Source organism: Haemaphysalis longicornis, unplaced genomic scaffold (assembly GCF_048455015.1).
Source record: "Haemaphysalis longicornis isolate Haplotype H1 unplaced genomic scaffold, Haemaphysalis longicornis Haplotype H1 scaffold_2, whole genome shotgun sequence".
NCBI lineage: Eukaryota > Metazoa > Arthropoda > Arachnida > Ixodida > Ixodidae > Haemaphysalis > Haemaphysalis longicornis.
The window spans coordinates 77291877-77313437 of NW_027526295.1; the positions used below are offsets into that span (position 1 = coordinate 77291877).

The 21561-nt window shown below is 45.5% G+C and overlaps 1 protein-coding gene across 1 annotated transcript in view; it reads right to left on the bottom strand.

The window, feature by feature from the left end:
* Positions 1 to 21561, bottom strand: part of LOC144169002 (mitochondrial chaperone BCS1-like) — a 65953-nt gene that overhangs the window by 35388 nt on the left and 9004 nt on the right. The window contains exons 2-8 of the mRNA XM_077698003.1: positions 20072 to 20199; positions 12913 to 13124; positions 10591 to 10730; positions 8246 to 8440; positions 5582 to 5645; positions 4926 to 5095; positions 2094 to 2211 (exon numbers count right to left, since the gene is read on the bottom strand). Coding sequence (XP_077554129.1) covers positions 2094 to 2211; positions 4926 to 5095; positions 5582 to 5645; positions 8246 to 8440; positions 10591 to 10730; positions 12913 to 13124; positions 20072 to 20182 — 1010 coding nt within the window. The 5' untranslated portion in view covers positions 20183 to 20199. The remainder of the gene's footprint in view (positions 1 to 2093; positions 2212 to 4925; positions 5096 to 5581; positions 5646 to 8245; positions 8441 to 10590; positions 10731 to 12912; positions 13125 to 20071; positions 20200 to 21561) is intronic.

The following is a 21561-nucleotide window of genomic DNA, read 5'->3' on the forward strand; positions in this document are numbered from 1 at the left end:
TGGTTTCAGGCTGCCCAGCGGTGTACAAAATGTTCAGTGATTATAGAAGACAAGCCAAGTAGCTGTTGAAATGGGACAGGCAAGCTTACATTGACAGGGTGGGTGTGCAAATATTCGAAACTTCGAATATTCGATTCGAATTTTTTGGTATTCGATTCGATTCGAACGACACTTTTATGGTTCGAAATATTCGAACCACCCAAAACTAAAAAAAAAAAAAAAAAAAAAAAAAAAATCAGAGCGTGTCTCAGCAGCAAAGTCGCGAAGCATATACACGGCGAACGGTACGTGCTGTTGCAGACTGTATCGGTGTTATTGTTTTTTGCTCGCGAGAATGCTCTGCGTACGCCCAACACGCGCTGACACCGCCAGAAAACCACCCCCGCGCTGCGCGCAGCACGGCCGGCGGCGTCAACATGGCGTCGGCTCCAGCCGCAAAGTGGCGCGGGCGCTCGAGTGACCGTTCCTAACAGCTCTTTAAAAGGCGGCTCAAGGGAGACACAAAGTTGCTTGTGCGGTAAAGGAGCTGATAATGCATGCGAAAACGGTACTATAAAACATCATCCGCGCCGCTAGAAAGCGTCCGTAAAATATTTGCCGGGGTGCTAAGCCTAACCATCTCCGGCGGAGCCAAGCCGGCTGTCTCCATCTCATCGCAAGTAGTCAGGCTCCTCCATTCTGCCGCACGCGTCGTGCGTCATTTTCTGACCGAGGTAGGCGCTACCGCGGGCGCAAAATCGTCGATGCGGGCGTGAAAATACAGCGCTTGCAGAGCCGAGGCGAGCGAATCGCGTGCAAAAACGCACCATGCGGTTCACGCTTGACTGTTGCGGCGTGTAGTGAGCTTGGGCACAGCGAGTGAGGAGACGAGCGCGAAGCTTTACGTGCTCCAGAAAGGACTGCTTTGCGACATGGGGGTTAAAAAAAGCAGAAAAATTCACGAATTTCTTCACGCGAAAGTAAGAGAAGAAATAAACGAAAACTTTTTTCAGCGCTCAATTTTTTGGTCTGTGGTTCATACGAATTTCGGATGATACGAATATTTTTCGCGGTCCCACAAGATTAGTATCATCGAGATTTTACTGTATCAGCGCGCGGCAATGTGCACGGGCTCGGGCATGCCAGCCACTATTGTCTCAAGTGAGCGGCTGCTTTCGGTATCTGGTGGAGTCGTGACGAGCAGGAGGTTGTCACTGCTCCCCGAACATGTCGAGCAGTTAACCTTTCTCCATGTTAACATTTAAGTGAGTGCAGACCTTAACCTGTAGAGTGAAATGGTATTGTGTAATTTCTAATTTTACTTTGTATGATTTGTTGTGCAATGAAGTTGCAGTTTTTGTGTCTCTAGATGGTGAAAACTTTAATTTTACAAAAAACAATAAGTATTCGTATTCGAAAAATATTCGATTCGATTCGAACTCCGTTTTTATTATTCGAATTCGCTTCGAAATTAAAAAATTGATATTCGCACACCCCCAGTACAAATATCTCTGAGACGAGGCCCCTGACAGTTCTGGAGGTTTATGCACAGTTATGGCTCACAATCAACTAATAACCTTTGCCACACGGCAGATCTTGACATTTAGAGCAAATACCGTTTGCTCTAAATGTCATTAACGTGGGCCATACGCATGGGAGGGCTTAAGCATGAAAATACTACATCACCTTTCTTGGAAGAGGCTAGAAAAGCCTCCAACTTAAAAAGCGTTTGGTGCCAGACTGTGCTATCTGTTTTGAAAGTCTGTAAGGTGAGAGCTGCGGGACATAGCATTCATTTTCAGCTATGTAGCAGCTACAAGGAAGATATAAACTTTGCTGCACTGATCTCCTAACACAAAAAGGTCACTGCAAATAAAAAGTGGAAAGTGCTCGCACACTTCGGCTCTGTACGCCTGAACTTTCGTCCAAAATTTTCGGTTCTGTACATCCGAACTGGTCACTGTCTAGGGGACGTCTGTCCCATCGACCAGGAGCAATCAAGAAGCACCGTAGCATGCAGGATTCTGGATCTCACTAGCCCGCGGTGAGAGGGATTCGAGGCTCTCCCCTTTTCTTTAATTAAGGCAAGAGCGAGAAGTGGTGCCGGGACTCACCGGTCGAGGTGGTTGGTGGTCATGAAGACGATGCGTGCCTCAGCAGAGGCCACCCCGTCGAGCATGTTGAGCAGGCCACTGAAGGTCACCCTGCTCAGGCCCTCATAAGCTGCCTTCACTGCACACACACGCACGCACACAGCTTTAGTTTTATTCGCTCCCTTTAATCCCACCTCTCCCTGAACATGCTGTTATTATTGTATTAATTTTTCTTACTTACAAATACTGCTGGCCAGAGGCCAGAGCAGGAGGCAGCATAATGTCAGCATAAACAACGTCAATAATGTCAGCCTAAACAACATTTTGATACAACAGCAACGAGGGTAAAAAGTGAAGAGGAAAGCACGGAACAGATATACCGTATTTACTAGATTCTAAGCACCCGCTTTTTTCCACCATCGCAATGCCCGAAGTAAGGGGGGTGCTTAAATTCGAAAAACCTAAATTCTCCATCCCCCCCTTGCCACTTTTTTTCTTTGGCCATATCTCGATGAGACAGGTGCAAAGAATAACGTTTCATTTGGTGAATACTCAAAAGAAAAATAGGTACCGACACTGAACTCACCGCTTATGTATAATTACTCAGCACCCCTCACTACCATTCGAGTCCGTTGTGCCGCTTGGGCCACTGCTTCAGTATCCCCCAGCAGGTTGTCTTCTGTTCCGTTAAGTGGTTTTTAATTGGAAGCTTCATAAATGACTCGGACCCGTTACCACGTGTCTGAAGTCCACTTTGTGATGGTCGCTTAGAAAAAGGGATGCTTACACATTTGCATGCAAACTTTTTTCCAAATTCTTATCTTGAAAGTAGGGGAGGGTGCTTAGAATCGCAAAAATATGGTAATGGAAACAACATGAAATCAAACTATACGGAGTAAATGTGTTATTCTCTTTTTTTCGATAATTTTCATACTGCCGGCGTTTTTAGCTTGTGCACTGCTCCTGCAAAAAAGGCTTGCTTGCTTTCTTTTGGATTAACGCAAAGCATGGCGCTAGTTGCAGTAGCCTTGCGTAAGGCAGTCGCTCAACAATGACGGATGTCGTAGCTGAGATTTTTTTTCTGACAGCTGGGGCTTAAAGGAACCCTTCTATTAACACTGCAACTGGTTTGTAGTGAGACCACCCGTTCATGGTAGTGTTGGTCACTGTTTCTGCAAATGCGATGGTACCATCTGGAGCAATCAGTATGCCTGTTTGCTAAACGCTGTCCTTTCTCACCCATGCACTGCACTGTGTGCACATTGCGTAGAACACACCTGTCATGTCTGTGCTCTACACACTAGGGACGGTGAAGTAGAAGCGTCAAAGTATTACCTGTAGCTGCATTACCCAGTTTAGCCCATGCAATCCATTATTTGACTATAAGTGGAAGCTTTACTTCATCTGCAATGTGTGCCAAGATGTGCTTTTTGTGGCCGCTGCACCAACCACGAGTACTGTAACGTTCTCACTATTTTTTTACACTATCTTAGCTTTTAAAATTTTTGATTTTTCGCCCGTTTCACAGTGAACACTGTTTCACAGTGAACACTAACTTTTTACTTGCTCACACACGGGTTGTACAGTGTAAACTCAGTGGCAATGCACTCGACGCAGCCAGCCTGCAGATTTGCCAGCACGCCGCTGTCATAGCTGACAGTGAACCAGTGTGGAGGACAGGGCGCTGGAACTTTTCAATGCACTTTTCTTGCAGAAAAAAACGACCATAAATTTGCAAAAAAAGAAGAAGAAGAAGAAGAAGCTTGGAACCCGGCCTGCACATCTGAGACTTCAATCTGGTTAGGTACAGTAGAACCTCGTTACAGGAGACACTACAAGAGACACCTGGTTATAAGAGACATTTTAAAATGGTTTGATCGGTTTTCCTATGTTCACCATGTCAGCAACATTGCACACAAGACACACGATTGCAAGAGACACTCTGTTACTAAGGACAACTTTTTTGGGCCCCTAAAATAAATTGTATTCACTGTTCAGAACAGACTCGATAAAAAAGGGGCCTTATACGAAGGACCTTGTGAAAAACTGCCCTGAAGGTGAAGCTTGGGCCTGCATCCAAGAAACCACAGAGGTTTCAGAAACTTCTGAGGAGTTTGTGTCTGCAGATGTGGGCCTTGTGTGTTCGAGGAGCCTACAGATCATGTGATCCTCGTGCAATTAAATGGTGCCTGAGAGGATGAACCAGAGGAGTAGGATGACGAGGGTATTGCAGGACAGAAAGTGTCAGCAGTTAAGGCTGACAATTGTCCAAGAGCACTTTAATGGTATTGTGAAAACAGGAGCGCTTGCAAAGTGAAGTGCTTCACCTGCAAAAGTTGGAAAGGAAGCTAATAACATGACACCTTGAAAAACAGCGCAAAAAGCTCGGACGTAGAGAGGTTACACAGACACGAGCGCTGTCTGTGTAACCTCTGTAACAGCGCTCGTGTCTGTGTAACCTCTCTACGTCCGAGTTTTTTGCGCTGTTTTTCAAGGTGTCATGCATACCCAACTAGCCAAAAGTCAAGCTTTATTGCGAAGCTAATACAACCTGCAGTCCCTAAAACTGCTATGAATGACCTCCTTAAGCCATAGTGAGAATTTTTCTTTTGTCAACCTGTCTGAATAAATACACTTGGATACATATTTATAACAAAGTGATTATGTTGGACTCCGTACTGTTTCTAGAATTTTCAGTTGCAGGAGACCTTGGTAACAAGAGACATGTTTCCTGGGTCCTTTGAGTGTCTCTTGCAGCAAGGTTTTACTGTAGTTGGATTATGTCCTCCCCCCCCCCCCCCCCCCCCCTCCCCGCCTTTCTTTGAGTACAAGCTAGACACTGTGTGCACTCACTGGCGCTGGTGTCCTCTCGGGAGACGAAGGCGGCGTCGATGTCCTCGAGGAGGATGATGCTCTGCTGGGGGGCCACGGACATGAGGTGCTGCAGCCGGTCGTCCGACAGGCCCCGCTCGCTCAGGTTCAGCACGCAGATGCTGTACTCCAGGGCGCCCGCCAGGGCCGTGCTGTTGTTGCCACGGCAACGAGGGGGAACAATGAGGAAGGACCTTGGAAAACGTTTCTCAGATGGTTGCGAGACACAGCAGAAAGCAACAGACTGTGAATGGGAAAGAAATGTAATGGCTAGCTGGTATAACATTGCAGCATGAATGGGTTAGCTGGGACAGTCCTCAAAGCAGAGGCATTGGAAACACTGTAGCACTACTTCATTAAAAAAAGGGGGACTGGGAAGACAAGGAGAGACCAGCAACTGAACACTGGAAAAAAAGATTTTAGCAGACAGCACGTTTCTAAAAGCAAGCAGGCAGCTAGCAACACGCACAGATGCCCTGGTCACTGTGTTATCAGTGCGCATGTTGCAAGAAGCAAGCTTGATTACGTTTTAAGCATTACAAAATCAATAATTGATTAGATTAGTCACGTGACCCACAGCAGAACCAGCGATGGGCGATGACCAGAACATGTTCTGGGGGGGGGGGGGCGTCACTCACATGAAGCTGCTCTTGCCACAGCCAGGGGGACCGTAGAGCAGGTAGCCCCTGCGGTAGGGGATGCCTGCAACAGAGGTCGGGACAGCATGCGTCCACATCACTACACCTGGCAGTACTTTTGGCACAGCCCATGCTCGACGGTAAAGCACCGCAGCTGCCTTTAGCCATGGGCCAATTTGTAAGCAGTATCGATGTGATAAATGACACTGCAGCATTTATGTTCAAGTCCAATGCTTGCGTGGCCCTTGATGTGCATTGCTTGGGGACGGCTGCCATTAGAAAAAAAGGACGGCAACTTGAATGGCTCCGAACATGTCACACTTGTTTTGTTTGAAACATTTATATCCATGCGGTTCTCAGCCTCCACCGTGCGGCACAAAAGGTTTGGCTAGTAGAGGAGGGTTCGAGGACAGAGCAAGCAAATGGTGGGGCCCAAAGACGATGTGATTTGGTCCGCCAGGACAGAGAACGAAACTGACAAATGCGCACAGTGTCCTACTGCACTTGGGACCACAGCTCATAGAGCCTCGCCCAATGACATAGTCTGTGTCGAGCGCCCCAAGCCTGATCACGTGGAGCGAGAACATTCCCCTTGGCACCAAGATGGTGCACCTACGGGGTCTAGAAATCTTGTCAAGACATGGCCTCACTCACTGCACATTCGCAAATATGCACGCTGCTCCAAATTGTTCTCAGAAAGATGAATGTGCTTTATTTCTAGGCACAAGTGTCTAATATATTTTTTTTGTTTCTAAATATCTAATTTCGGTAAATATCTGATTAAATGTTTGTTCTCAAATGTCTGCGTCGATCAGAGTTTCAGTTCCCAAGGAGAAGTTCCTCAATTGTCCCACCCCTAACGAGTGGTGCTAAATGCAACAGGGGTGCATGAAGGTGTTCTCCTTTGATTCCACTCAAGACACACGCTCTCTCCTCCCCAAAATGCCCTCTTGTCATGCCTTTGGCTGAACTGTGACTACGACTTGCACGTACCAGCAGCAAACATTACTTCCTCTGCAGTTAACTACCACTTCGGCCCCAAACGGAACAATGCACCAGGTCTTCTATATCACCAACCACAGGCCACGGCTGAAGTGCACTGACCCACTCCCATCTCTTTCCAAAGACGGCAGAAACAGTGCAATGGACAGGACAGGGAAGGACAACAGGACAGTGTCTTTCTGTCCTGCTTCTTCTGTCCTGCTACCCTTCCTTGTCCCGTCCATTGTGCTGTTCATGCTGCCTTCGAAAATGTAGCAACCGGCCCAATTTTCTAAATTGTTGAAGCATCTCTTCCCTTTCTCAAGTTACCATAGTTTCGCGCGTATAATTCACACCTGCATATAATGCGCACCCCCACTTTCTGTCGACAAATAAAAAAAAAACAATATATCCTTTATGTATTGCCCGCCGATTTTATACATAAAAGGATGGATCAAAGCTACCGTATTTACTCGCATAATCCTCGCACTTTTTTTTCGGAAAAGTCAATGCGAAGATAGGGGTGCGAGAATTATGCGGGGAAAAAAAAATCCGGTGCACAGTGTTGCCAATTTGCCTTCTGCCAGTCCCGCTAAATGTAGCGGTCGTTTTTTGTATATGTAAGCTCAGTGTTGCCAACAGCAGCTATTTCTTTTTATTTTATTATTTACAACGTAAAGAGTCCCCCGTCGATCAGCCTTTGCTTTCTGGCGCGTGCCCTATCTCGTCGGCGTCACGTGCGTGCCCTACTCCAGTAACGCACCAACACACGTTGAAGTCGGTGACGCCGAAGTGCCTGCCTGCGGCGCGGCTGCCGTGTTCGATCGCGTACTCTATCGCTTTCAATTTGAAAGCGGCAATGTAGCTGGCGTTCTTCCCCATGGCGAAGCGGCACCAAGCCCAAAACAAAGAGATCAAAAAGTTCTCAAAATGGCAGCGAGATATCCACCACTGACGCGAGTGACTCACTGACTGCTGCTGCTCAACGATGGGACCACGACGGCGACACGACAGCGGGCTGCGCGAACGCAGTCTAGTTGCGCGCACGCGAAACCGGCACAAGTACAGTGCGAGAGGCGTGTTAGGGGCGCCTGTTAGGGAGTAGCCATGCAGGTTGTTAGGGCGCCTGGATGGCCTTGGATACACAGCGCTCTCCGCCGAACGGAGAGGCGGCGGGGGAGGGCGCGCATTGGAGAGCGCGTGCACCATGCGGGTTTCGCGAACAGGCAACTTTCGCCGCTGCAAAGTTGGGGGTGCGAGGATTATGCGAGGAACCAAAAAATCCAAGTTTTGGTAGCTCACATAAGGGGTGCGAGGATTACGTGAGTGCGAGGATTACGCGAGTAAATACGGTACTACTCAAGCGACATGACACATTTGTTTTTGCAATTTTTTTCAGGTTGGTATGTATGTAGTTGAGATGTGTGTGCAAAATAAGCACTGTCAATGGGATAACAGTGGCTTAGTTGCTATTACTGCTGTAGGGGCATCACAGCCCAACGTGCACTGCAGTGAAGCTGCCCAAAAAGAAAATACCTCGCATATAATCCACACCTCTACTTCATCCCTGAAGTTTTTGCATTTTTGGTGCGGGTTATGCGCGCAAAAATACGGTATTCATGCATTCCACATTACTCAAATGCCCATTTTTGCTTGGCCCGCCGAAGAAACAAGCCGACGCACCTCGTTCCGCGTACCACTGGGGATTGGCAATGAACTCTCGGACGTCGGCCAGCAGACGCTCGGCTATTCCCCGGTCCAGGATGACGGAGTCCAGGGGCCTCCGCTGGCGGGGCAGGCCAAAGGGACGCCACTCAGATCCCATGGCGCAGTACACCACCGTGCGGCCGGCCTCCCGCTCCAGGGCCAAGGCACGCGCTGCACACAAGGGGGGAGCATAATGTGGTGGGGCCGGACATTCTTTCAGGGGAGAAGCCCCTTAGGGCACTGGGGCTGTTGGTGTCTCCTGCCGCCGTTGTAATCGTCGCCTAATGTACTCACGCTACTAAAACACCAGGAAACTCACTTACGCCTCCCGCTAGAATGTAACGCATACTAAAAAAACACCGGGACACTCGTTTACGCCTTGCACTAGAAAGCTCCGTGCTTCGAACACAAGAGACTTTTACAGCAAACCTGTATACCTCTGCCCCCCCCCCAATGGTTTCATCTCCATTGGCAAAAACGCCAAGGCGCCAACAATAGATTTATACACCGCATGCTTTGCCCCTCCCCAGGTTTCACGTTAGTAGAGATGGCCCGGGATTTTTTTTTTTCTATGATAGTTACAAGCCAGACACGTTCAGTGCAATGCGGAATGCTAATTAAACATGTTAGCACGCCACACCCTGCCCCTGAACCAACCTACAAGATATCTCCATGAAAAGAACGCACAGAAATGAGCCAAGAGAGCATTTTACAATAAAAAAAAATCCCATCTTGGAAAATTTTTTGCCCTGCTGGGGCTTGAACACGAGCATTTGCGCTAAAACCTGCGGAAATTAGGTGCGAAATTTTTTACCACAAGGCAGACCTGAAATAATGGTCCAGTACATTACAGGGCGAGGGGGGGGGAGAGGGGACTTTCACGTTCTGTTCAGTGTATACTCAGTTTTATAGAGTTCATACAGAGCACGCAACAAGGCGAAGGCTTGGGAGTGTAATGGGGTGCTTCCTGCAATGAGAAAAGTAGGGTGCAAGGCTGATCAAAGCAATAAAATTGCAAATACTGTAAACTCGGTTATTAAACAGAATTTCGTTAGTGTTCACCTGGGTAAGTTTACTTACATTTACTGCTGCAATAACTGACAGCCTTTTGCGTTCAGTACGTTACAAGAGGAATTCGGAGATGGCGCCACATGCCTTAGGAGAGAGTGGAGAGCGTGCCTGCTGTTTGAACAGACAGTGCATCCAGTTTTGCCACTTGTGCTTTTCCATTTAGTTATGTAGGTGCCATTATTTGGTCCACGCTTATTTTTGCTCTAACCTTTTTTATTGTGGTTTTGGATAAATTCTGCTAAAAAAAACTGGCGAAGCTTTTGCTAAGTCATGCAAGGCTTGAACCATAGCGAAGCTGCAGGATTTCTTTCTACGTGGGCACTGAAGGACACATCACCATGCATTTGTACAAGTTTGAAATGGTTACAAGTTTGAAGGTGGAATGAAATTTGTTTGAACAAGACAGAACTCAAATAATGGCACAGTACTTAGACAGGGCTGCTAGTGAGGTTCCTTAGGGTGTAACACTGTACCCTTCCCTTTTCTTCTCGGGTGTGGCCTTGCGAGACCCACTGTACAGTGTATGTCATGTTCCGCTTATTGTAGTGTTCCACTTAGTGCGGTGCTTCGTTTAGTGCCATGTTCTACTTAGGGGCAGACACACAGGGAAAATAAAAAAGAAAGAAAACTAATGCCACACAGTAAACCCGCTCAGTACAGGTTGCAGAGAGGCACAGCCAAGGGGATGTAGGGGGCCAGTCTAGTCTCTCTAGCTTTGTAGCGTCTCTTCAAAAGACAAGGAGCAATGTTCTTTTGGAACACTGATTTTTGTTCATGTGTGGTCATACATAGTGAGTTTGTTTCAATTCGTAACTGAACCAGCCTCACTAGTATATCCAAGAACAAGAAGAAGCCTGTTCTGACTTTCCATGGCGATTTGAAGGCTCTTTTCTTTTTTGTTTTTCTTCCAAAATCTAGGGTACTCAAGAGCTGAGACGGACTCCATAGTTTTATAGACGAACTTCCATGAAATGCCGGTTTATGAAAAAGCCAATGAGAGAGTGAAGAATTGTTTAGGTAGCAACATTTGTGTAAAACACCCCAGCATCTTTGGTTGCAAACCTGGACCGCTTGTAGGCAGTCAGCACAAAAACCCAAATACGGTCAAATTTTTTTTTTTTTTTTTCAGTATCCAGGTGGTATTGCCCCGGCACATGAGACACTAAAAGATGGCTCGTTAAAAGAGAGCAGGATCACATTTAATGCCAGGGAGACATCTACCAACCAATGCATCCTCGTGACGCACGCACCTTCTTCGAGGAGGCGAAAGAAGAGTTGTCGGTCCCGACCGAGGGCGGTCAGCGTGACAGTCTCCCACGGAACACCCAGGTGGAGGTCCAACGTGTGCTGCTCCCGGGTGCGTTCCACTCGTATCCACGAGCCTCCATAGCTGCAACATGTGTGAACCCACTCACCGTACATATTCTCCCCGCTCTCATAGTCCCGGCCTAACACTTTGGAAAAACAAAATACGAAGAGAACACAAAAAAATTCAACACAGAAACGAAAATTAGAGTGTTACCTCGTTACAACAGTTTGGTATTCCTAATCTGTGCTATTGATTAAACTTCTTTTACTGCAGATTCTGTTACAACATACATTTGCGTAAAACAGACTAGAATAAAAGGTTAGCAAGGCCACTTTCACGCCTCTACAATGAACTTTCGGCCTTAAATCGGCCTGAAATACCAATGTGTTTCGGTTGTAACTGTATCTTGAAAAATGACTAGCATAATTTTATTGTTTCTGTTTTGCTTCTAACAACTTCAAAAGTTTGAAACCTTGTTAAAACACACTTCATTCATGATTCCATAGAAGTCTGCAGTAACGGTATTTGGATTCTTCATACTTCTTTTACCACAGACCGAAATTGTGATCACTATCATGGTCTGTTGTGACGAGGTTAATACTGTATGCTCCTTGTCTACTGTATCAGCTTTGCATTGCAAAGAAATGTAGTGGATCCAATAAGTTTTGTGGTGTATGAACATGTAACAACGAATGATACCATTAGGCTTCCTTTTGTTTTCAGTTGTAGAAATAAGCAGAAAATGCAGAGCGGCAGCATTGCAGTAGTCAAAAGCAAATATACTACTTAAAGATGCGGCTGAAAAAAAGAAAGAACAGTTGAGAATTGTTTACTAATGCATAAGCATTCTTTCCATCTGCTCTGCTATCCCTTTCAGTCACGTATTATTATATTCACAGCAGAAAAATTCCATACTTGGAGGTTTAGCAGTGCGAAGTGTCTAGAGGTAAGCAAAAAAAAGTTCAGTCTCTTTAGAATACTTATTACGCAAATGGCGTCGCGTCCTCCTACGGAGACACCATTACTCAATCCTGCTTTTCCCTATAAAAAATATTAAATATCCTGAGGAAGTTTACAAACAAGGAGGTGAAATAATAATTTCTGCACATGAAAGAGGTGTTTTTAGCCTTTATAAATGATTTACGCCGCAGTAAAAGAGAACTTAGGACGGCAACACACCGGAGCTCCCACAAAACTTGGTGGCGTCCATTTTGAAACGATGTTTATGAGTGTGGTTCCGCCATTCCAGATCACATAGTGCTACTTTTCACTTCCGCAGGTTTCGAACATCAGCCGCACCGCTCTGCAGCATGAACTCTTTTCTTTTTCCTGAGGAAAAGGACGAAGAAAGTCACGTCTACGGTGACTGAAAGGGTTATACACAGAGTCCCTTTAAAGCTGGCCTCACTGCCATATGCAAATGTATTGCTAGGAAGACATTCAACCCAACACAATGCAAGCAGTCCCATCACGTTACAAAGGCCCCAGCTATCTACCTCTATAGGGCGCTGCATGCCAGGTGTGTTTAAAGTTGGCTTCACTACTATACACACATGCATTGCCAATAGATGGTGCCACGAACTTCTTGATTCAATTATTCCTCATTGATTTCAAAGGTATGAAACATGTACGCTTACACAATTATAACAATTACATGCGTTGACTTGACATACTAAGCATTTAATCTGCCGATATAAGCCATCCCGCTCGCCACATTGTGGATAGAGCTTTCTGAGGAGCTCGCCAAAGAATTTGCTCATGCATTTAAGAACATGTCTTGAAGGTCTCAGGTCTTGTCCATCTCAGAGGCCTGTTTAGTGATTGATTGATTGATTGATTGATTGATTGATTGATTGATTGATTGTAGGGTTTAATGTTCCCACGCAACGCAGGCGATGAGGCGCACCGTAGTGGAGGGCTCCAGATTAATTTTGAGCACCTGGGGATCTTTAACGTGCGCCGAAATCTCAAACACACGAACGTTTTCGCTTTTTGCCTCCATCAAAAAAGCGACTGCCGTAGCCGGGAACCGAACCCGCGCCCTTGTTCTCAGCAGCTGAACCTGTTTAGTGATTGCTGCAGGATCCTGTAGATGGAAGTAATGTCGTGGGAGGACGCACGGGGTGGCCAGGTGTTGGTACACCAACCGCAATAGAAACTCTGAAGGTAAAGGGGGGCCATCTTTCCACTTTGAGATCTATAGCTTTCTGCGCAAATGCTCTTGGAAGGTGGACAGCCAGGAAAGGAAAGCAAAGGCACCCACGCAAAGAAGTGGGTGCCCACGCTGGGGATGAAGTCGAAGGAGGTGCGGGCGCTGCCCCCGGCCTCCGGCTGCGAGAAGGTGGTCTCCACGCTCAGGTGCTGCGTGTGGCGGGCATGGCGGGTGATCCACTGCAGCAGCCACTGGTAGCTCTTGTCCCGGCAGGGCACCTCCAGGGTGATCATGTAGTGCCGCCGGAACAGGATCATCCCCACCTGGCAAATTGGACGGTGTCCCAAAGTAAAGGGTGCTTTCCTTCGTTTTGAAACTGGAAATACGGACTCCCCCCCATTCTTCCCTCTCTCTATCTCTATTAAAGAAATCTGATACTCGTGCCACACACACACGAAAAATGACATTAGGCACTCAATGCCTTAAGTTTTAATGCCATTAATTCACTGCTACACGCAAAAATCCAATGCCATTAGCTCTTATGTCATTTTTGGTTTAGCAAGTTCCGCACAACTCATTCGCCTTCACGAGCACCTTAAATCTGCCTACTTATGAACGCAATTAGCACCAAATGAAACCAACGAAACTCTCAGCCCCGAAGTGCTGAGGTGGAAACGTAGCTAAACTTCAAAATACGACAATTTTTTGTGCACTCTTGGTGGCGAAATTTTGAAGAAGACAAAATTCACTAAAACAGCAGCAAACAGCAGCAAACAGCAAAACATCGCGTTACTCGTCGTGTTAAATTTTTCGAATTTGGCTATCGCTGGCAGGCGACGGCAGCTGCTGAAGCCACTTTTAGAAATGGCTCACACCATTTTTAAGAAAACACTATTTCTCATAATGTTTTCTTTCACAATAAAACATTTTTAACCCTTGTAAGATGAATTTTCTAAGTGAAAGACTTGTAAAATATGAGTGAATGCCTCTTTTTGGTCATGATCAGCGTCATCCCTAACACATTTAATGCCTTTGCGTTTTTATGCGAAGCATGGCCCGCCCAAATAATGTCATTCAATATCTTAAGGCCTTAAACACTTGAAGGGACCCTGCAACACTCTTTGTGCAGTGCAAGTAAGTCTGCGCAATGTTTAGATTACACTGCTAGGAATACCTGAGACAAATATTACAATTGCACGTGAAGCAGTAAGTGCACAAATTGCTGTGAAAGATACAGAAAAACCAACCACACTCTATTCAATTCTGATTATGCACCCCTCGCATGGTCGAAGTGACATCATTGCGGCCGTGGCTGTCCTATTGGCTGTCGCTGGTCAACTTCGCAGCTTATTTCTCGCATTTCCTGTGATGATCTGCTGTCGTTGGTGCTGTGTACCAACCTCTTCTATGCCTGCACCTGTACGCATAATATTGGTGTTTCTTTTGTGTTTTGAGTGCACACGGGGTTTGAGTGACGAACTCAATACTCCCCTTTAAACGAGACCCCTCGACAACAAACGCTTATTGCTTCAAAAACACCCTACCAGCCCAAGCGCGTGCTTGCGAGCAGGCAGCCATGCCAGCTTTTTTAAAAGTGGCACCAGACCGGATATAGACCCCTTCACGTTGTGGAGAAAAGGAGAAAACTCCCCAGCCTCTGATATATCGAAGGCCGCTGAAGAGAACGACGCGAGCCGCCCCCCTCTCTGGGAGAGAGTGCACAGCTTTCGTCGCGTTGTTTGCGGTCGAGTTGAGAGGGAACGATTATGCGCGATTTCTCATCGCGCGTAGTTTCAGTGATAGTGAACGGATTTTCATAATTCTTGTGGAAGGAGATTGCTGGGACAATAGACTTTACCCTAAAACACATTCCGAGTAGTCGATGGTAAGTGTTTTAGGGTCCCTTTAATGTCATTTTTCGTGTCCGCGACATAGGTATGAGGTTTGATGAATTTTGGTGAGGTCGGCAAGAAGATTCACATTTACGGGACTCACCTGATCACATTCCTATGGGACCTACCAATTCATGACCTACAGGCTTAAAAAGGGTCGTGTACTGATACGAAAGGATTTACAAATTCATAGATATGTGTCTAACAGCCTAGTTTGCTTCTTTTAGAAACGCAACACTTCTTTACTAGATAAAAACTAAACAAAAAACACACTTTGGCTCATCCAGTTTTCACTAAATGGCGCTAGGAGCCGAGCAAGCTAGAGATTTGTTTTTTTATTTTCAGTGCAGAAGTGACACATTTTTAAAATATGCACACTAGGCCGTTGTGGACGTTGATATGAGTTTGTAACACTATCGTATTGGTGCACGATGGTTTTTAAGTGCATGGGTCATGAAGTATTAACTCCCATAGGAATGTTAACAGGTGAGTCTCCCTTAGGAAAGTGGGATCGTGGACCAAAGGTTTATTAAAAAAGGGACGCTATGGAAGCCAAAGCGTCTCTTTTTTAGTGAACCATTTGCCGGTGATCCCACTTTTTATCCATCTCTACTATACTGTCATCTTTTTCTGACTTAACTCAAGGCCACTTCCCGTGGCCTAAAGCGTGTAAAAAAGATTACTTATGTCTGTTCCACGATGTGTTAACGTGGCAATGGTGGACCAATGGGCAGAATGACGGCGGTGATACAGAATGCAAAAAAGAAAGGGGCTACAAACTTTGCAGGGGAAGTGCATGCTTTCCGGTGTGTGGAAACGAAGTCATACTTGGCACAGAGATTGATGCTGTTGACACCATAGTCTGACGATTGCGCTAGTTTATTTACTACATTCAGAACTTGTTTCAGGACGTTTCAAAAAGAAGTTTCGGGACCTCTTTTCAAGTTATGCATGCATTCAGAGCAACAGTAAAACAAGCCATCACCACCAGGCCTTTTGTGGACGCTGAATGATATGCACGACGCCCAAAAAATGGTGTTTTTTTTTTTCATCCGACGATCTAGCCATTTTAGACTGACCACCATCGTCATACACCACATTCCATGTAATTTATTGCTAACACAGTGAAACACATCGATGAAATCTGCACCCAATTTAAGGTTAAGTAAGTATAACTGCTTTGAATCTATTGATACACTATTTTTAATTTTAAAAAAATTCTGCCAGCTTAGAAACACAAATTCTCAAAACCGAGAATTAAAAGATGAAATCAGTTTTTTCAATCAATAACTTCTAGCTGCAATGCAATGCCTATGTATGTTCTTCTTTTCTTTTCTTTTTTTTTTTTTTTTTTTGCTCTGGGCCGGTGCACTTGGTGCACAAAGATTTCAGTGATGTGCCCTCCAATTTGAGGCACACTATTGCAATATAACGTTGAGTTTTAACGATGCAATGTTCAAGCTACAGTGAGCCCAAAAGTGTGGGGCTCTGACTATTTTTGTTTAAAGTTCACCGGATTTAACGTACACAGGTGTTTTTGTGGTCCTCCTCAATCAAAAGCACTCGTGGACAAACTTGTGCCCAGGATCATCAACGTCTCTTGAAAAGCTTTGTGGTTAAACAGCTGATTAGGCAATGAGAATGATTTGAGAGGGGAGAACCGTGCTCATTCCAGTTTCTACACCAACCACTCCTACATGCATTGCCGCTTCCCTGCACATCACCAATGTCACAGGTGAAGACAACTTGACGTCATAATCATAATCAACATCTCACCAACTGTGATATCGCTTACAGCACCACTTCCTTTTGTAAGGTCACCACCAGTGATGACATTGTGTCTGTTCTTCACTCATAATGGACACCCAGCCCTTAAAGGCCAACTGCACTCAAATTTTTCTTAGTCCAAATAATTAGTCTATGCTCTCAAAATCACCATGGCGAAATCCTTAGCTTCGTAATCACAGAGAGCACTAGGTACCGCCGTTCAAAGTACCTCCGAGCAGACAACATTTGCCCGTTTGCACCAGTCGCCGAAACAAGTTCCGAGCGGCCTGTGACGGAGGTTGAAGAACCTGTCCCGTGAAGCTCGCGCTTTTCCGGTGACTTGCAGGGCACTCCGCCGGGCGCAGGAATGCGTTTGCCCGGGGTTTCTCTGCTACACCAGCGCGCTGTACCGCCGTCGCCATCACATGTTTAAACTAACCACAGAGGCAGTAAGATCCACCATTTTTTTTTCAATGAAAAAAAAAATATATATATATTAGAAGCCTACAGATTCATGTGCTTGCGATTGTCTTGGAATTAGCAAAACTCTTTTTGCTTGAAAATATTTTTACTCAAAGAAAAAAAAATAGCGCGAAACAAACACTTGCCTTATATTTGTCATTGCTATTGCATCTATGACCGAAAAAAGGGATATGTTATAAAATCTTAACCACTGGCACTTCCGCGTCCAATATTTGTCATATTTGGGCTGGCCCAATGCCACATCGATCCCTTAGACATTTCGAAAAGTTTGACGACCTAACTAGAGTTGTTTTACAAGCGGGTATAAACATTTGTGTCAATTTTGCCTCACTCGCTAAGTGAACCAAAATCAGCCTTTTTCGTAGTATAACAAATACATCCACACCAATATCAGCCGTCGTCTTCGCGAAGTGCAAAAACTAACGAAACTGCTCCTTTCCTAAATAGTAAACTATATTTTTGTTCAACTCCCAAGTGAAGTATTTACTTTGAGCGTTAGATTTAGTTTATTTGAAAGTAAAATGTTTTCAACAGCACATGTCTCTGGTTAATTAAAGTAGAAAACAGTGGTAGATAGGAAATGTTTTCGTGCTTTAGCGCATCATTTAACAGTGGAATATAAGCAGTGGCTTATAGTTTCAGACCACTTTTATAATTTGATACTCGATGTGCAGCAAGGCGAAAAATACTGGTCCAATATTCACGAAGCTGTTTGTAGGTAATGTATAGTAGAAATAGTGATTGATCACCGACCGCGTGCGGTTGGTTCCCTTCAAAGAGAGCGACGTGATAGCCGAGGTGTCGGCTGTAACGAACGCTGCTTTTCAAAATCGTACGAGCAAGTAGCTTCGTAAATCAGGGTTCGCTTTTTTACTTGCAATGCCAAAAATTGCTACTCCGGCAGGTATTATGATGAAAAAAAAAAAAATTACTGTCGGGTGGTCTACTTCATCTCGACTCATAGCAACGGGATGCCGGAATTGCGCCTAACTCCATTATCATGGGCAAACGTTAGTGGAAGTTCTTCTATGGAAATAACAGTGCGAAACACGACGCTTCCACGTGCATTTGAAGGCAGCTCTGAGTGGCCGCCAGTTCTGGCTCAGCCGCTTCCGTTCCATCACGTACATCACGTCCGCCCGCCGCTATGGCCGCCTTTTCTCTTCAGTTTCGGTTCTGAAAACGCCAATGTCGCGAGCCGTTTGTGTCGCGCATGTTGATGTTTGAAGCGCAGTATTTGGCATTTCGCACCCTTTTTATATGTACTATTAGGTGACATTATTTTTACGTTGTTGAAAATTTGAGTGCAGTTGGCCTTTAACACGGAAGCTTGACCTCGAAGTGCCTTGGCTTTCTTACCTGCAGTAGTTCACTTATTGGGCCCCCTGGCCCCATCAAGCTGCATCTAGCAGCTTTTATGCCAGGGTGACCTTCAACAATGTCATGTTGAAAATAAAATTGATTTGATTTGATACCAGAGGTGTGACAGATAGTGACCCTATGACAGATAGTGACAATATGACAGGCCCTATGACAGATAGTGTCCTACTGGTAATACAGTAAAACCTCGTTCAAGAGACACTCAAGGGACCCGGGAAACCTGTCTCTTGTAACCAAGGTCTCTTGTAATCAAAAATTCTAAAAACAGTGCAGAGTCGAACATAACCACTTTGTTATAAATCAGTATCAAAGCGTATTCAGACAGGTCGACAAGAAAATTCTCGCTATGTCTAAAGAAAGTCTTTCATATTAGTTTTAGAGACTCCAGGTCATATTAGCTTTCTTCGCAACTTTTACAGGTAAAGCACATCTCTTTGCACGCGTTTCTGTTTTCACAATACCGTTACAGTGCTCTTAGACAATTCTCAGCCTTAACTGTCGACACTTTCTGTGCTGCAATACCCTGGTCATCCTATTCCTCAGGATCATCCTCTAGGGCACCATTTACTTGCATGAGGATCACATGATCTGTAGGCTCCTCGAACACACAAGATCTACATCTGCAGACACAAACTGCTCCAAAGTTTCTGGAACCTCTGCAGTCTCTTGAATGCAGGCCTGAGCTTCATCTTTGGGGCAGTTTTCCACAAGGTCCTTCATATAAGGCCCCCTTTCATCGTGTCTCTTCTAATTAGTGAAAAATGCACTCTAGGGACCCCAAAAAAAAGGGACCCTTATTAACAGTGTCTGCTGTAACCGTGTCTCTAGTATTTAATGTTGCTAACATGGTGAACAGAGGAAAACCAATCACTCCATTTTCAAATGTCTCTTATAACCAAGTGTCTCTTGTAACAAGGTTCTAGTACGGACACAGAGACATACCGGTTATACCAACGTTAGTAACGTTGGGTTACACTACCTTTCTGTTAGCCATTAGCTCCTGCTGTTAAATTACCCAAATAAAAGTTGGATCCCTATACAGTTATCCCAATTAAAAGTAGTGCAAGGCACAACCTGCATGGCTGACCACACACACTTCTGAATCGACGCATTCTCAGCCTATGACACTGGTGGTCACCGACAAAATTGCAAAGTGATCCTTGAGCAGTTAGGAATCAAACATAAGCACCCAGCAGCAGAACACCTCAATGAGCACATCAAAAATAATTCTTTGACATTCCAAAATCAGTGGACAGAACGAGAAGCCATGCAAGCAACAGCACTATGCATTCAGCCTCCCGAACCATCGATTTTTGTGCCTGGAAATCAGCCCAGCTGGAAATAATATTTTTTTTCCAGCTGGATTATTGAATTAGAAATTTCTTCTAGCTAGAAATATTACTAGCTAGAAATAGGCAGAATTTCTAGCTAGAGCTTCAGTTTTTCACTCATTTCTAGCTGTATTTAGATTTTGTTCCGGCTGGCAGCTATTACTTCCAGCGAGCGCTTGTCAGTCCAGCTGGAAGAAAAAAAAAACTTTCAAGCTGGAAATAATTACCTCTGGCTAGACTAAAAAATTTTCGAGTTAGAAGCAGTCAATTCCAGCTGGAATCTATAAATCTAACTCAGAAACAAAGCTGGAAATTACGATTTCTTGCTAGAAATGCTCTGTCCATTTTGATACGTGTTATGATACGTGACACGACTGTCATCACAGTCAGTCGTCAACGTCAGGCTCGACCCCTCACCTGCATGCCCTTGCGGAGGGCAGCCGCCGCTGCACCGACGCCAAAGAGCCCAAAGCCCGCCCCAAAGTACGGGTTGGTGCCGAGCTGGGCAAAGTACTCGGTCAGGGTCATCTCTCCCTCGGGACCACCTGCAAAAGGGCATCGGCCCACTCATTTCAGTAAGGCACTCATCCTTTGGTCCAGTTGGTACGTGTTGAACATGGATTTGGATACCTAGCACTGCATAGGCAGAAGAAAACAAGGACCGATGAAGAAAAATTAAAGCCATTCCACTCAATTTGAAAGCTGTTGGAAGTGCAGAGCAGTGATTCGCCATAATGTGCTGTGGCGCAGTCATCTGCTCACTGCTACCACCCAACGCATTTCAAATTTCCCGCCTTCGCAGTGCTCGCGCGCCCCCTGCCGGAAACTGCGCCAGTGGGAGTTCTGTTCTTTTTGTGCTCGCTGTTCCTCCCGCACAAGCCGGCGTTGCACTGCCACTTTTTTTCGCTTGCTATCGTAAAAACCAATCCAACGCGCGTTCCTAACTAAATGAATGCGGGCTGTGCCGTGCTGGTTAATTACGTATATTTTGCCTGAAATGTAACTACAGTTTTCTTTGCGCTAAACAATGAGGAGATTTATAACAAACGCCAGCGGTTCAAGAGTTTCGAACGCTTATGACTATATAAACTGCTTGGCTTTCAAAGCCCCTGGGTTACGCCGCAACGACAGCTGCTACGATGAAACGCCGTGGGGCTGTACTTGGGTCCAGTGAGCAAGCTACAATGACAAGGCAAGCCCCTAAAATGCTCTGCCTTTAAAAGACACAGCAGGAACAGAAATGCACAATTTCTTTGTGTCGTGTCTTTATCTGTCCTTGTTTTGAACTGCCAACACAATGCAACATATTGAAAGCACATTCAAGCTTCATCATCCCTCACCTCAGTGCAAACACGACTAAACTACACAGCTGATAGCACGAACAACGCAAGTCTCAAGAGGAAAGAGATTCCCTGCAGTATTATCGGCAGCTGCTGCTCGACCTTCATGGCAGTGTAAAACCAGCACAAAGAGGAAAAGAACGTCATCCTCCTGCACTTGTTTCTGCTCATTTTTGCCAAATCACGCTGCAAACCAATCTGCCCGATTTCACACTTTTTGCAAGGGCTCAGCAGAAACACTAAGCCCAGGTGGGATGAACGCAGCAATTAACCAGTACTCTGCATCAGCGGGCAGAGTTCGAAGTGGTTTCCCTCCCCAGTTCGATATATGATAAGCAAAACTGTGACGTTGCAAAGCAAGGTCAGGAGATGCTGTCTATACACTGCCTTGTCCTACTCAGCACAACACTGCTTCTGCAGTGCAGCCCCCACAAGGTCACATCAGAGCTCTCGTAAAGTGCGAACAGTGGAAGGGTCAAAAAGTAACGTGGCAAGCTTCCCAGAGACCACAACCTCTTGTTTTGCACGACAGACGTGCAAACAACCCTCTCATGGCTTTCCAACAAT